This window comes from Erythranthe guttata, chromosome 1, assembly GCF_056151865.1.
Source record: "Erythranthe guttata isolate IM_541 chromosome 1, IM_541, whole genome shotgun sequence".
In the NCBI taxonomy this organism is placed as follows: domain Eukaryota; kingdom Viridiplantae; phylum Streptophyta; class Magnoliopsida; order Lamiales; family Phrymaceae; genus Erythranthe; species Erythranthe guttata.
Window position 1 is genome coordinate 401,808 of NC_142533.1, and position 17,044 is coordinate 418,851.

Here is a 17,044-nt window from a genome sequence, read left to right on the forward strand (position 1 = left end):
CAAATAACCCCTCATTCGGTAGCTACATTTGACACCACTTGTAAGACAATAATTCGCCCTATATTTTTTGGGTCCCTTTTTAGGGGTAGCCACTTGATACTTGAAATTAAATTCAATTCGATCACGTGAACACATTGATTAAAATTCATTCGCCATAAATTACACTTATTTGAATATGATCAGATGAATTGAACAAGAACTTGTCTGAACATTCTCAACAAGTACTAATTAATACATTAACACAACTGCATATTCATTTATTTCCAAAATTAATGATCTTTATCAAGAAGATGTACTTGCTGAGGAAGAAGATCATATCTAATATTAAGCTCTTCGAATATTCTCTTCATTTCGAGAATCATTTGAGTTTTTCGTCGGCTTTTTTCTCCGTAGTCTTGAAAGTTCATCGTGTGGTTGATATAAAGCCCCATCTTTATCTTGTTCACATTTACAATCTCCTTCACTACAACATTGTGATTTGGATGCCAATGCTGTGGATTATTCATTAGATACCTGCATATCACCCAATGAAACACACTTAATGAATTATAAAAAATCGAATATGGTATCATATATTTTCGAATAAAAATTAACTCACATCTTAATTTTTTCCTTCAAAGCGCCTATCTTCTCCAATGGAGTCTTGAAATCGATCGAGAACTCAACCAAATCCCCCATATCGGGGCTTCTATAGAAATTGCTAATTGGTTTTGCAGACAAAACAGAATTCGGATAGTATATCTTCTCGTTATCGTATCTCAGAAAGACCGTAGTCAATATATTCATCTCCTCCACAATCATCTGTCAAAAAAAAAATATATTTTTTTGTATGACTATAATTAATTAACTCAAACAAACAATGAGGCTCGATTTTCGTGGAAATTACCTGAACGCCATCGATAACACAACGATCCCCAACATCAAAAGGATGCATCACAAAGACAAAAATAATAGCTTCGAAAATAGTCTTGCAAGTGTTACCAAACACGAAAACCGAAAGAACGAGCTGCGAAGAGAGCAAAACAAGCACTTTGGTGGTTGCTATTCCAGTCAATGAAAGCCACAATACTATCATTATAACAATCAGAATCCCGGTAACAAGCTTGTTCAATTGTTTGACAGCTGTCTTCGTGTCCGTCAGAGCATGAGCCAACGCTTTTCGACCTTTGTAAACCTTCACCTGCACATACATAACCAAATCAAGAAAATGTTGACATTTATAACAAAATACAAAAAAAAAAAAAAAGATTGATTATCGAGTAATATATACCACCCAATCAGTTAAAGTTTTCCGATCAATCCGCCCTGTCTCAGCCACGTCAATCATCGGAAAAACAATCTCCAACTCTTCTTTAATCATGAATCTGCTTAAATCCAGTTCATCAATGTACCTACAAATTTAATACAATATTATTTTACATTATATATCAAAAAAAAAATCAAATTTTAATTAAAAAAGATGGATTTTTGTTAGAAAAAAAATTCGCTTACTTCGAACCAGGCTGAGCTATGTGTCGGAAAATGTGATAGGCGGCAGCGATTGCCTCCTCTTCATTAGTAATCTCTTTATCCATTTCTTCGTCGCCATTAATTTCGTCGATCTCATTCGAAAGAGTCGTCAAACCGGAATTATGTATAACGTCGACCAACATCTTCATAGTCCAAGCAGAGACTTTATTTTGCTTCATCTGATGAAGTTTATTTATATCAATAAACTCCTTCCTCTTAAGATTCTCCATATCTTCTTTCCCCTTTCTCGCAATATACGAGTTCGATTTACTCATACTCCCGATTTTGTCAACCACAATATTCGCGGGCTCCATAAACGGTGGACCGGAAAGAGTCATCAGAATATACTGATGGAATATGGAATCTTGGATCCTATCGAAGAAAGTGTTGACATGAAACGAAGACGCTAGAATTTTTAGCAACAAAGTTTTCAGTAGCCAAAAAAATGCACCGATTAGCAACGAAGCGATTGTCCATGTGATGAAGCTCAAAATCCGAGCTTCCACGCGCGATTGTTTGACCCCTTCTTCGATTAAAAAAACCCAATTGAGAAGCACTAAAGCCAACCAGATACAAACTTGGACGCTCTTTTTAAGACCGTACACGAAGTACAAAACTTTTTTTCGGAGCAAGTAGTTTAATTCGATCAATAAAACGACGAAACGCATTACCCATTCGGTAAATAACAAGCCGCTACAAGTGACCAAAACAAGCATAAACCACCTCCAAATCCTCAAATCCCAAATCCTCCAATTTTTGAATTTATCGACCGTTAAACTTACAACCAAACACCCCATAATGAAAAGAAAGAGAAGCCACTCAATCAAAACCCTAGTTTTCACATTCCAAAACCTGATTTTCCTCCTACACCTGATTTTCATGTATATTTCTTCATCCTCGTCGAGTTCTCCGAATCGACCGGGCGGCGAAGAAATAAACGGTGTTTTCGGACTACTAAAAAACACGGCTCTATGATTAGTTTCCCTAACACTATCGCTATACGCGATAGCGTAGTCTTCGACTAATGCACCATCTTCGAGTATGGTACTCTCGATAGGGATTGATTGTTCGCCGAATCTTGATTTGGGTTTAGAGTGGACTGACCTTGAGAATGATTTCACACGTGTGAGATTGAGATTTCTTGGGGTTCTTGGTGGATGAATGGGGCTTGGACAGAACCCTGAGATTTCGGGGGAAGGGCAACTCCTTGTCGTCACCGATTTTCGAGTCGAATCGTTCGACTCGAGTGAGAGTTTGTGGTTTCGATCATTTGGAGGGGAATCTGGAATTATTGGGAATTTGGAATCTTTTCCATTGTCGTGAATGGTGATGATGACGTCAGCACCCATCTTTCTCAGCTGGCTGCTGTCCGCCATGCTTACATTTGGAGCTGCTAATTTAATATTTGCAATACTATCCATTAATATAGATCAATGATGCCTGTCAAAAAAAATCAGAATCACACAAACGTACGTACACATGCAATTGTGGAAGTTACAGAATTAATGTTAAAATATATAGATAGATATACAAATGCACATAAACACAATTAGTTTAAATGAACAAACTTGTTTTCCTGTTTCTTTATTATGAGAGATAAACGTACGTAAGTACGTACACAGTGACGTTAAAAAATGGTAAGAGAATAGAAAAAAGGGCCTACGTACCTTTGATTGACGTAGAAAGAGAAGCCGGTACGGTGGGTGGCCGTCGTATATTCAATCTCAGAAAAATAATCCAGCACTTAGCTTATACTGTGTGTACGTACTATACATTATTTGCTACATTATTGAATTTTATATGAGAGAGAGAGAGAGAGAGAGAGAGAGAGAGAGAGAGAGAGAGAGAGAGAGAGAGAGAGAGAGAGAGAGAGAGAGAGAGAGAGAGAGAGAGAGAGAGAGAGAGAGAGAGAGAGAGAGAGAGAGAGAGAGAGAGAGAGAGAGAGAGAGAGAGAGAGAGAGAGAGAGAGAGAGAGAGAGAGAGAGAGAGAGAGAGAGAGAGAGAGAGAGAGAGAGAGAGAGAGAGAGAGAGAGAGAGAGAGAGAGAGAGAGAGAGAGAGAGAGAGAGAGAGAGAGAGAGAGAGAGAGAGAGAGAGAGAGAGAGAGAGAGAGAGAGAGAGAGAGAGAGAGAGAGAGAGAGAGAGAGAGAGAGCAAATGCTTATTATGGATCCTACACAACACAAGAGAGTTCAATTTATAGATGTAAATGTTGTCAACTTTATCGAATTTTAGAAATAATGGAATTAGTGCACCTTTTTTACCTAGTATAATTTCTCAAATTTTCCTTAATTATATTTAGGTTTAATTTAAAATATATGCATGTTTACGTAAGTAAAATATAGTTATGTTTATGGTTATAAGTAGGTTCCATTTTTATTTTGTAATTTGGGTTTAAAATAAGTCTGGTTTCCATTTAAATTAGTTTAATTTAATCTATTTGCATTTTAATATATGCTTTAATACTAGTTTAGCTTTAAGTTAATTTAACCCTAGGATTAATACTATTACAATATTTAAATGATATGTCTTTAATATTAATTGATATAAAAAAATGTAAATAATTTTGTATATAAAGTATTTAAGTGCATGATAAAAAAATTGTATGGCTTGAAGTATATAAGTGATATTTTTTAAATCGACTTTTTACATTCGATTTGTTTTGTAGTCCTTGAAATAGTATGATTCCCTTTTTCTCACCTCACAAGTTTGTAGGAAAATGAATTTTGGAAAGATTTTGTAATTTTGTCGGGATCTGAGAATCCAAAAATTAATTGAGGAAAAGTGAAAAGTCACAACCTAACAATAAATAAATAAATAATTAAATAATTAAATAATTAAATAATATCCCTGTCCACTTAATTTTCTTGTCCCCAGCCCCATCACTCTCTGCCAAAAATTCAACTCCTCCTTCTTCTTCTTCTTCTTCTTCTTCTTCTTCTTCTCTATTCTTTCCTCTTTAATTTTCCTTCTACTTTGGGTTCACCCTCACCCTATATTTTAGGGACAATTTATCCCGCCCCACCGGATAACTGCTCTGCCCGTCCTCGGAATTACCGAGTAATACCCGACCCATTAGCTAATAACGCGTGTACGAGTTTTAAAAATATCACTCGTAGCATGTATGGAGCGGGTACATGTTTTGAACGTAGACACTCTTATTCGCTCGTATCCAACCTGTTTATATATTTTTATTTTTAATTTTTATATTTTTATATTTTTTTATATTATACAATCTAATTTATAAAGACATTTTAATTAAATAAATTATAAATTTAATAAATAAATATTTTTTACGGGTCGTGGAGCGGGTGATAAATTTTGCTAGTGTGGCGGGTGCGGTTTTTCCAAAATCCGTGCCTTACCCGCCCCATGGTCATTCCTACTATATTTATAAATGTTACTATTTTCTAAATACATAATTTATCGATAATGTAAACTTTTGCATCATAATTATGTTATAAGGTATTAATATTTTATTTTAACTTATATATAAGTATTATATTATGTGAATCATAATTTAAGTATACACTATACATAATTTAAGTATATAATCAAAAATTAAATTTAAAATAATCACGCAATCATTACTTATCCAAGAATTTCGGACATAAACTAGTGTTTTTATTTTTAATTATTATTATTATTATTATTTATTTATGATATGTATTTCGGGCATGAATTAAATGTTAGAATAATGATGCAATCATTACTTATTAAACTCTGAAGTTGGGCTACATTTAAAAGAGCTTAGCAGAACCTCTTGGGCCAAAGCTTGACACAACACAACATCCATTAAATTAATCTTTAAATTTCAATTTCCAAATAAATATTATTTTTCCTTGTTAAAATAATATATATCGAGTCCACACCTAAATAATTAAAACTGTCCCAATTGGAAAATGCGTGGTCAAAGATGAAAGTACATTATTTTATATTTGTATCATTGTCTTGAAAGGTCAATTTCAACTTATAATTATTTATATAAAATAATAATAAAAAAAAAAATCAACTAATAATAATGTAGAGTAATTTGTGTAGTTGTGTGGTGCATGAAACAACACAGCCAAATCTGAGGCCCCCATTGGACTACGAATACAAAATCTTGGATATTTATTGTTACTCCCCGAAGCCAAGCAAATTATTTAATGGGTTTTATTTTATTCATACTGTATTAAATATTAATAATTAATATTTATCAAAAATAAAATATTAATAATTAATGGCGGCAGCGGCAGGTCAATTTGTGATAGAGATTGGAGAAGGAACAGTTTTATTGTCATGTCGATCAAGCTAGTGGCCTAGTGGTGCTCGAGTTTACTCTCACATTTATTATCACCCCTAATAATAATAATAATAATAATAATTATTATTATTATTATTATAATTATTATTATTATAATAAGACACGTTTCTTGCTATTGTCTGATATTTTCTCGAACAAGCCCATAAGTGTGAAATAATAATCTACGCATGCATCTGATCAGCCCATTATTCTAATTTAATGGGCCAGACAACCAAACATTTTGTGATATTAAAATGAGTTTGTAATTTAATAATTATTTATTTTATTAACATTTGATTTTAGGCAGAAGATACACAATTTATATTTCATAGCAAATGACAATAATAAGTTAATAACTGGTCTAAAGGATTTTCAAGAACCACTAAACAAATTGCAATATCTATGATATATATATGAAATTTTATTAACATTTTATGGCTATCAAGATTACGAAAACGCCCTTTTCGAGTCGAGAAGGTGTACATGCTGAGGAAGAAGATCATATCTAATATTCAGCTCTTCGAAAATTCTCTTCATTTCGAGAATCACTTGAGTTTTACGTCTGGTTTTCTCCCGATAGTCTTGAAAATTCATCGTGTGGTTGATGTAAAGCCCCATTTTGATCTTGTTTACGTTTTCAATCTCATGCACTACCACACTGTGATTTGGATGCCAATGCTGTGGATTTTTCTCTAGATACCTGCAAATTATACAACGAAACGCAATTAATAAATAAAAATATCGAATATGGTACATCGTATTCGAATAAAAATGAACTCACTTCTTGATTTTTTCCTTTAAAGCACCTATCTTCTCCAATGGCGTATTGAAATCAATCGAGAACTCGACTGAATCCCCCATATCGGGGCTTCTATAGAAATTGCTAATTGGTTTTGTACACAAAACAGAGTTCGGATAGTATATCTTCTCGTTATCGTATTTCAGAAACACGGTTGTCAAGATATTCATTTCTTCCACGATCATCTGTATAAATTATTCAAATAAAATAAAAAACCGATAAGTAGAGTGAACATAAAACAAACAACCAAGCCGGATGTTCGTGGAAATTACCTGAACGTCATCGATGACACAACGATCCCCGACATCAAAAGGGTGCATTACAAAAACAAAAATAATAGCTTCAAAAATAGTCTTGCAAGTGTTACCAAACACGAAAACCGAAAGAACGAGCTGCGAAGAGAGCAAAACAAGCACTTTCGTGGTTGCTATTCCAGTCAACGAAAGCCACACTATTATCATTATAACAATCAAAATCCCGGTTACGAGCTTGTTCAATTGTTTGACAGCTGTCTTCGTGTCCGTCAGTGCATGAGCCAACGCTTTTCGACCTTTGTAAACCTTCACCTGCACATAAATAACCAAATCAAGAAAATATTGAAAATATAAATCCCAATTTTTCAATATAACAAGATTGGGATAATATATATTACCACCCAGTCTGTGAAAGTTTTTCGATCAATTTGTCGAGTTTCGGCCAAGTCGATCATCAGAAAAACAATCTCCACCTCTTCTTTGATCATGAATCTGCTTATATCCATTTCATCAATGTACCTGCAAGTTAAATAAATACAAGATTAATATTTAATATATAATATTGAAAAATAAAAAATTGTTTCTCACTTGCAACCAGGCTTAGCAACATGTCTGAAAATGTGATAGGCAGCAGAAATTGCCTCCTCTTCATTAGTGATCTCTTTATCCTTTTGTCCGTTTCCTCCATCGTACACACTCTCGTCAATCGCGTTCGAAAGAGTGGTCAAACCCGAATTATGTATAACGTCGACCAACATCTTCATCGTCCAAGCAGAGACCTTCTCTTGCTTCATCTGATGAAGTTTATTGATGTCGATATACTCTCTCTTTCGATTCCTGTTGGCCGAAAACCTACACGCAAGTGCACGTATCGTACAAGTAATATAGTGGACTAAAAGTCCGGATATCGAACCCACAGGGAATATTTAATTATCTAATCCTAGACGCTAAATTCTACCAATTGTTATCAAGCCCACCCTACACAGTCGAAAAAGGATTAATAAACTAAATTAAACTAAAGCAATTAAAAACACAAAAACAAGAAAGCAATTAAAACGAAGATTTAATCAAAGTAAACAAGCCTAGGATTTTATTCTTCCCCCTATGTGATTATTATTCCCCCAATTCCTTTAATTATGCAAGCAATTAACCCGGATTATTAACCTGAGATGCTAAAATAATCGTAACCCGCTTCCGCGTGTATTACGATTCTAATACTCTAGATTCAATTACTATATTCCTATGCAATTAATTCTAGAACAAAGCATTAAGCACAAATCTCAATAATGGCTACCTAAGATATTAACTATATTCCTATGTTAATACCACAAAGGCTCTTCTACCACAGTTCTAATTATTAACCCGATCTTCCGATTCATGCGATTAACAATAACATAAAAGCACATAAGTTGATCAAGTTCATGCACTTAATAAAACAAGTAGAAGAAATAATCCGGAATTAAAACTTGCATAAAATCATAGAAAAGGGTTCATAAATCCCACATAGGGTTCCAAATAAAATCCTAGAAATAAGTAGTTTAGCTACTCATAATTAAATCAAAAACGCAAATAAAATAAATCATAGACGATAAATCTTTGCTTGGAGTCTTCGAATTCTTCGTCTTCGTTATTGCTTTGTTGCTCTTGAAATTGCGTAAAAAGATAGATCCCCAATTGTGTGCTTGGCTTGGTCTTATATAGGGTGAAGAACTTGGGGAAGAAGGCAGTTTCCTTGTGCAATTAAAATTCCTTTACTGCGCAATTTCGGAGTCTCGGACGGGGGTCCCATGATTTAGCCTAAAACTGGGACGGGGGTCTCAGCATTGTTTCTTCAGAATTTTGATATTTTCAGTTTTGACCCATATTTTCGCCAAAATTGCAGTTTTGACCCTATACTTTTCCAATTCTTCAATTTGTACCTAAAATACGATAAATCAACTTTTTAAGCACCAATTATCGTTAAAACACACCAAAAGCTCAAATAAAAAGATACGATAAAGTGTAAAAATACACACTTAACACACCCCCAAACTTGAACTTTTGCTTGTCCTCAAGCAAAATTTACCAATAAGCAAATAACTCAACGATAACATCTCATCACATAGATCAATGATCAACTTCACGTTCTCAGAACTTGTAATTATAATGACAATTCTTAGGCATTCGCAAGCTCAAAATTCAACAACACTTAGTCACTCACCATTACCGAAAACCACAATTCATACAATTGCTTCAAGCATCCAATATTTGCAAATTAAAGATAGAAAGAATTTATACTTACATGCATATGCTTGACTCCAAATACTCACCAAATTATTCTACTCTACTAATATCGAACATTAAGCTATTGGGATCATTGGGGCTTTGTGGCTTTCAATTGTTAGGCTCTTTGGTTCGAGGTAGGAAATATGGGTATGTGTGGCTATTCTTCTTGAATTTAGGTGATTACGCCAAAATTTGAAAGATAGGCGTTTGAAACAATGAATTCACCTCTACGGACTTTAATAAACTCGATTCACAAAAGTTCAAAAGTCTCCACTTTTGCTTTTGAGGCAATGGATCGAGTTTTCAAAAATAATTCAACAACTAGTCCTTATTTCTCCCTTCTAGTCTCTTCTTCTTCTCTTTTTCTCTCTTTCTTTTCTTTTTTTTTTTTTTCTTTTTTTTTTTTTTTTCGAAGAAGAAGAAGGACCTTATAAAATTTTCGACCGAACTCCAAGGGATAATTTTTTCAAGAATCTCCACCTATTCTACCTTACACATTGGCTAAAAGAAAGAACACCTTTTCTCCGAGGCTCAAAACAAGGTTCTAAGGATAATTTCGATAAAAAGGTCGGCTTGAAAGGCTCAAACGGTTCAAAGAAGGCCCAAATCATATCCCAAATCACTCACTACTCAATACTTCGTATCATAAATTTCCTACGGTGAGTCTTAAAACCGAACATAGCATGATCTAGCACAAATTAATTCCAAATTTAAAATACAAAACATTCAACTAAAGCAATGCACAAAATGTGATTCCTAGCAATAATTCGCTTCTAAGTCCCGTTGAATCGAAAGCTAAACAAACATCAAATCCTTATCACACAAAACAAGAAATCTCATCATCAAACATTGATCATCTCTCATCATCATAAATCATCGATGCATTCGACTCAAGCAAATTTTTTTTTTTTTTTTTATATTTCGGAAAAATGAGAAAAACAATAAAAATGAAATAAAACCTAATGCATGCAAACTAAAACAAAAAATAAGCACAAAAACATGTTTTTCACCCCCAAACTTAAAATTTTCGTTGCCCTCAACGAAATTAGCACAAAGTTTTAAGGATAGAAAACACCTGATTTATTCGGAGTCGATGTGATCGGGGTGCTCCTACCTAGCTCTCTCACGCTCCTCATCATCGGAAATCTCTCTCGCTCCATCTTCTTTGGGAGTCGTCGATCGGCACGGGAGCTCGAGGTTTCGGGGTCGTCTCGGGCTTGAGGAGCGGCTTTGGAAGAGGAATCGTTGTTTGGTGGCACTTTTCTTTCCTTTTCCTTTGCCTTTAGAAGATGAAGCTTCACTCGTGCGGCTTCTTTTGTTGGACGAGAAAGTTGGGAGAGAGGTTGGAATAGATTCGGTGCGAATTGGTTGACAACCGAACTCAAAATTTGGTTGGAGCAAATTGTCGAACACCTTGTGGGCGTGCCTTGAAAGAGTAGATTTTGGAGAATTTTGTTTGATTCTCAAGCTTCCTTTTGTGTGTGAGAGTTTGAGAGAAGGAAAGAGGAGGGTTTAGGAAATAATGGGGGAGAAAATCGAATTTTTTTAAGTTAAAACGCCCCAAAAATAGTCGGACGGCCGTCCCGGGTTTTGTGCTGATTTTCGGACGGCCGTCCGAGATTTTTTTCCTGTTACTGGTTGTGGGACGGCCGTCCCACATTTACACCTATTTTTGGGACGGCCGTCCCATGGACAGAGATGACGATTTGATCGTTCTGTTTCCCAGACGGCCATCCGGGATTTTGCTTGCAATTTCGGACGGCCGTCTCGACCCCCTGACCATGTTTTCGACCCTGAAAATTAAAATTCAAATAAATTAATTAGATTGCATGCCTATGACAATAAAAAACGAAACGAAAAATTAAAGAAAACTACGAAAAACAATAAAAATCGGGTTGCCTCCCGAGAAGCGCTAAGTTTAAAGTCTTCAGCCGGACGTTGCTTCTTTAATTTCAAGCAAAAGTGACCGAGGTCACTTGGCATTCTTCACTCGCTCCCCAATACGATTTGAGCCGGCTCCGCTTCATGTTGAACGTACGATTTGAATCGCGCTCCTTTATTTTGACCACCTCGTGAGGAAGAATTTCTTGGACAATAAACGGCCGCGACCACTTTGATTTGCGCTTCCTTGGAAATAACCAAAGACGGGATTTGCACAATAACACCAATTGTCCTTTGTGCAATTCCTTTTTGATTTTCTCCTTACGACCACAATAGCTTGACTCATCCTTCTCTCTTGACTTGCTCGAGCCTTTGGTTGGCAACATCTTCCTTGCATTCTCATCGTCGTTAAGACCTCGACTCGCATGACTTTCTCTCGGAGGATTTAAAAGTGAGTCCATGAAATAAACTTGCTCCGTCCGATTCCCGTTTCCGCCATCATCTCCTGCACTCAAAGATGCTTTCCCATTGTCCAATATCGAAACATCAAACTTTTCATTATTTGTAAAATCCATAAGCTCAATAGCAAAACAATCATTATTATCACATGGATTTTTATTAGCACTAAAAACATTGAATTTGATTGTTTGATCATGCACAGTCATTGTAAGATCACCACTAGCACAATCAATGAGAGTTTTCGACGTGGCTAAAAACGGTCTCCCTACGATAAGAGGTATCTCCCTATCCTCATCTATATCAAGTATAACGAAATCAACAGGGAAGATAAATTTATTGACTTTCACTAGCACATTCTCTAAAATACCTTTTGGGTAAACTAAAGATCTATCGGCTAATTGAAGAGTTATAGCCGTCGGTTCAATTTCTCCTAACCCAAGATTTTTAAAAGTAGAGTACGGCATAAGATTAATGCTAGCACCTAAATCAATGAGCGATCTAAAATTTTTACCTCCTATAGTACAAGGTATAGTAAACTTACCTGGATCGCCGAGTTTTTGTGGAAGAGGCCGAGTAAGAATTGCACTAATTTGCTCCGTGAGTTGGATCATCTCGTTCCCTTGCAATTTCTTACTTTTCTTCACGAGGTCCTTGAGGAACTTCACCCACTTTGGCATCTTTTGAAGTGCTTCAATGAAAGGAATATTTATGCGAATTTCCTTCAACTTGTCCAAAAATCTTTGATATTCGGCGTCGAGCTTCTTCTTTATAAACTTTTGAGGATAAGGAATTGGAGGGACTTGTGAAGGCACCGTCGATGGTGGCTCGTCATAAGATGATTCTTTTTCCTCATTCTTTTTCGGCTTCTCGATTACCTTGTTTCTCTTCTCTTTTTGTGGGGCTTCCTCCAATTTCTTGCCGTTCCTCAAGGTGACTGCTTGGCACGTCTCGACCTCGATCTTTTTCGTTAGTAATCGTTGTGGATATGGGATTGGCTCGACCCATTCGGCTACAGTGGCTTGCGAATTGACTTGAATTTCTTCTTTTTTCTCGATCTTGAAATCGATAGCTTGGCACGTCTCGAACTTTTGCTTTCGAGGATCTTCCGTATTCGATGGCAATGCTCCTTGCGGACGGTTCTCTTGATTCAAAGCTAATTGAGCGACTTGATTCTCCAAATTTCGCAACGAGGCTTGGGTAGCGGTTATGAATTGGGCCAATATCTCCTCCGTGTTTGATTTTTGGGCCGGTGAATTGTTGCCTTGATAGCTTTGTTGAGGAGGGGCTTGATTTTGGAATTGGCCTGGAGGTCTTTGATATCCTTGGCCTTGTTGATTTCCTCCATATTGCCCTTGCGATCTCCACCCTTGATTTTGGAACTGGCGAGGCGCGTTGTTGACGTAGTTGAGCGACTCCACATCTTGTTGGCATTGGAGCGTGTAATGATTTCCACCGCAAATTTCACAACATGGAGAATCGATTGCTTGGACTTGTTGTGGTGGACTTGCTTTGATGTGCTGCAGAAGGAGTTGATTTTGTTGAGCAATTTGGGTCACTTGAGCTTGAAGGGCCGTAATTGCATCTAACTCCAACACTCCGGGAATTTTCTTAGCTCCACTAACCGTTCTTTCGCTTGACTTAGCAAACCGATTTTGTGCAATTTGATCCAACATGATAAATGCATCCGGTATCGATTGACTCATAAAATTACCTCCGGTTGAGGCATCTAAAACGGTTCGTGCATTCTCGTTGATCCCCTGGTAGAAGATGTGGATTTGCCGCCATTGTTCGACTCCATGTGTTGGACACTGCCGCAAAAGAGTTTTAAATCTCTCCCATGCCTCGTATAATTGCTCGCCTTGCTCTTGGAAAAAATTATGAATTTCTCGTCGGATTCTCTCGTCCTTCTCGGGTGAGCTGTAAACTTTCATGAAAAGGTTGAGGAGTTGAGACCACGACGAGATAGAGTGGGGGGCTTGGGACATCAACCACTGGCGAGCTCTTCCTTGTAAAGAGTGCTTGAAGAGAATTAATTGAAGCGCCTCTTGGGAAACGCCGTTTTGACGGTGAGAATTACAGGTATCTAGAAAATTGACAATGTGAAGATGGGGATCTTCACCTGCCAACCCGCTAAATAGCCCGTTATTTTGGAGCATCGTCAAGAGGCCTTGCTTGATCTCAAAATTGTGCGCCTCAATGGGTGGATATTGGATGCTCGGGCGGAATCCGTCATGAGTCGGGATTATGTAGTCTTGAAGTGCCCGTGGCCTATCTGCTGGCTGTAATGGAAGTTCAAGGGGTGGGTCTTGGACTTGGTTTCCGTTGGCCCCGAGTAAATTACCCGCTGCTCTGCGTTCTTCGTCCTCCATTATATTGTTTGCGCGTTGACGTCGCCTAGCGGCTCGAAAAGTGCGTTCGATTTCGGGATCAAACGGTTCTCTAGCAAGATCGAGTCTCCTAGACATACACCGTACCTAAAACAAAAATAAAATAAAACAAAAATTAAATGGGTGAATCGTGAAAATTGTTCAAATCTAGAGCTAGAATAAAATAAATAATTAAAATATTCCCCAGCAACGGCGCCAAAAACTTGTTGGCCGAAAACCTACACGCAAGTGCACGTATCGTACAAGTAATATAGTGGACTAAAAGTCCGGATATCGAACCCACAGGGAATATTTAATTATCTAATCCTAGACGCTAAATTCTACCAATTGTTATCAAGCCCACCCTACACAGTCGAAAAAGGATTAATAAACTAAATTAAACTAAAGCAATTAAAAACACAAAAACAAGAAAGCAATTAAAACGAAGATTTAATCAAAGTAAACAAGCCTAGGATTTTATTCTTCCCCCTATGTGATTATTATTCCCCCAATTCCTTCAATTATGCAAGCAATTAACCCGGATTATTAACCTGAGATGCTAAAATAATCGTAACCCGCTTCCGCGTGTATTACGATTCTAATACTCTAGATTCAATTACTATATTCCTATGCAATTAATTCTAGAACAAAGCATTAAGCACAAATCTCAATAATGGCTACCTAAGATATTAACTATATTCCTATGTTAATACCACAAAGGCTCTTCTACCACAGTTCTAATTATTAACCCGATCTTCCGATTCATGCGATTAACAATAACATAAAAGCACATAAGTTGATCAAGTTCATGCACTTAATAAAACAAGTAGAAGAAATAATCCGGAATTAAAACTTGCATAAAATCATAGAAAAGGGTTCATAAATCCCACATAGGGTTCCAAATAAAATCCTAGAAATAAGTAGTTTAGCTACTCATAATTAAATCAAAAACGCAAATAAAATAAATCATAGACGATAAATCTTTGCTTGGAGTCTTCGAATTCTTCGTCTTCGTTATTGCTTTGTTGCTCTTGAAATTGCGTAAAAAGATAGATCCCCAATTGTGTGCTTGGCTTGGTCTTATATAGGGTGAAGAACTTGGGGAAGAAGGCAGTTTCCTTGTGCAATTAAAATTCCTTTACTGCGCAATTTCGGAGTCTCGGACGGGGGTCCCATGATTTAGCCTAAAACTGGGACGGGGGTCTCAGCATTGTTTCTTCAGAATTTTGATATTTTCAGTTTTGACCCATATTTTCGCCAAAATTGCAGTTTTGACCCTATACTTTTCCAATTCTTCAATTTGTACCTAAAATACGATAAATCAACTTTTTAAGCACCAATTATCGTTAAAACACACCAAAAGCTCAAATAAAAAGATACGATAAAGTGTAAAAATACACACTTAACAATTCCCCTTTCCCTCCCTTCCCTTTCTTACAACATACGACCTCGAATTATTCCTGCTGCTGCTCGTTTCGATAATAATGTTCACCGACTCCATAACGGGCGGGCCCGACAGAGTCATGAGAATATACTGATGGAATATGGAATCTTGAATCCTGTCGAAGAAAGTGTTCACGTGGAAAGTGGATGCTAGTATCTTTAGCAGAAATGTTTTCACTAGCCATAGGAATGCGCCGATTAGCAACGAAGCGATGGTCCACGTTATGATACTTAAAACCCGAGCGGCTAAACGGGATTGTTTGACCCCTTCTTCGATTATAAAAACCCAATTGAGAAGGATCAAACTCAACCAAATACAGACTTGGACGCTCTTTTTTAGACCGTAAACGAAATACAACAACTTCTTTTTGAGCAAGTAGTTCAACTCGATCAATAAAACGACAAGATCCATCAACCATTCGGTAAACAACAAGCCACTAATAGTCACCAAGACAAGCATAAACCACCTCCAAATTCTCAAACCCCAAATCCTACAATTTTTGAACTTATCGACCGTTAAACTCATAACCAAACACCCCGTAATGAAAATAAAAAGAAACCATTCGATCAAAACCTTGGTTTTCACTTTCCTACACTTGAGCAATCTCCTACTATTGACTTTCTTGTATGTTTTTTTATCCTCATCAACTCCACCAAATCGATTCGGTGACGAGATTAATGGACTAAACGAGACAGCGTAATCTTCGACTAAAGCTCCATCTTCAAGTATCTTACTATCAATAGGCATGGATGGTTCACCAAATCTTGATTTGGGCTTCGAGTAAATTGGCCTCGAAAGTGATTTTTCGCGAGTTATGGGAGGCATAAAGTTAATGGGGCTTGGACTAAACCTTGAGATTTCGGGCGAAGGGCAACTCCTTGCCACCGATTGTCGGGGACTAAATGTCGAATCGTTCGATAATCGATGCGGTGCATCGAGTGAAAGTTTGTGGCGTCGATCATTTGGAGGAGGATATGATGGGATTGGAAAATTAGAATCTTTTTCATCGTCGTCGGGTATGTTGATGATGATGTCACCCTTCCTTCTCTGGTTGTCCACCATACTAATTATTGACGTTGAAAATTGTAAGATAGTAGAGAAAAAGGGCCTACTTGATTGCCGTGGAAGAGTAGCCGATCGCCGCCGTAACAGTACTCTGAGAAAATTCCAGGAGTGTGTGTAGTTTACACTTGTCTACATTATTATTGAATTTGATATAAATATTAAAGCTTTTGCTTTCAAACTAAGTGATCAAAGAATCGACTTCGATAAGACTGCTGAGAGAGAGAGAGAGAGAGAGAGAGAGAGAGAGAGAGAGAGAGAGAGAGAGAGAGAGAGAGAGAGAGAGAGAGAGAGAGAGAGAGAGAGAGAGAGAGAGTAATAAAATTCGTTGTGGAAATTGAGAATCAAATAAAATGGCGCCCGAACAATATCTGTGTTCACTTCAAATATCTGTCAATTACCATCTGCAAAGAATTCAACACTACCCCACCCTCCATCTTCTATCATATTCTTTCCCTATTTGTTTTTTTTTTACCTAGCAAAAAAAAAAAAAACTCGCAATAATTCAATGCGTATTGGCTAAATTCAGTACTCTTCCTTAATAACTCTGCAAATTACACAAGAGCTGTAAATCACAATAAACAAAATATATGACCAAATCGACCTAAAACATATCGATAAGATAAGATCATACGCCTGGTGAAATAAAATAACTATCCACTAATCAAATTTAAGTTCTGGGATCGATGAATTATTTAATTTTTATATTTTTAACATAAACGA

At 36.7% G+C, this 17,044-nt stretch overlaps 2 protein-coding genes and 1 pseudogene across 2 annotated transcripts; all 3 read right to left on the reverse strand.

The window, feature by feature from the left end:
• Positions 1–119: 119 nt before the first annotated feature.
• On the reverse strand, positions 120–3,422 carry LOC105977012 (mechanosensitive ion channel protein 10-like). The gene is made up of 6 exons (XM_088812347.1): positions 3,177–3,422; positions 1,492–2,949; positions 1,271–1,391; positions 887–1,180; positions 599–801; positions 120–513 (listed from the first exon to the last, which is right to left on the reverse strand). Exons 2-6 carry the CDS (start codon positions 2,928–2,930, stop codon positions 270–272), a joined length of 2,301 nt encoding a protein of 766 aa, XP_088668473.1. The 5' UTR covers positions 2,931–2,949; positions 3,177–3,422; the 3' UTR covers positions 120–269.
• Positions 3,423–6,238: 2,816 nt separating this feature from the next.
• Positions 6,239–7,638, reverse strand: LOC105977269 (mechanosensitive ion channel protein 10). Its single transcript, XM_013002575.2, has 5 exons — positions 7,433–7,638; positions 7,243–7,363; positions 6,863–7,156; positions 6,573–6,775; positions 6,239–6,491 (listed from the first exon to the last, which is right to left on the reverse strand). Exons 1-5 carry the CDS (start codon positions 7,636–7,638, stop codon positions 6,239–6,241), a joined length of 1,077 nt encoding a protein of 358 aa, XP_012858029.2.
• A 7,579-nt stretch (positions 7,639–15,217) lies between these two features.
• LOC148772517 (mechanosensitive ion channel protein 10 pseudogene) lies at positions 15,218–16,321 on the reverse strand (annotated as a pseudogene).
• Positions 16,322–17,044: the final 723 nt, after the last annotated feature.

Excerpts from the sequence above, each read along its gene's own strand:
- LOC105977012 (XM_088812347.1), bottom strand. The coding sequence starts at position 2,930 with ATGGATAGTATTGCAAATATTAAATTAGCAGCTCCAAATGTAAGCATG. Across the intron at positions 1,181-1,270 it reads AAACTTTAACTGATTGGGTG|GTGAAGGTTTACAAAGGTCG; the intron begins GTATATATTACT and ends ATGTATGTGCAG. Across the intron at positions 514-598 it reads TTGAAGGAAAAAATTAAGAT|GTATCTAATGAATAATCCAC; the intron begins GTGAGTTAATTT and ends GGTGATATGCAG.
- LOC105977269 (XM_013002575.2), bottom strand. The coding sequence starts at position 7,638 with ATGAAGCAAGAGAAGGTCTCTGCTTGGACGATGAAGATGTTGGTCGAC. Across the intron at positions 7,364-7,432 it reads GTTGCTAAGCCTGGTTGCAA|GTACATTGATGAAATGGATA; the intron begins GTGAGAAACAAT and ends TTTAACTTGCAG. Across the intron at positions 6,492-6,572 it reads TTAAAGGAAAAAATCAAGAA|GTATCTAGAGAAAAATCCAC; the intron begins GTGAGTTCATTT and ends TATAATTTGCAG.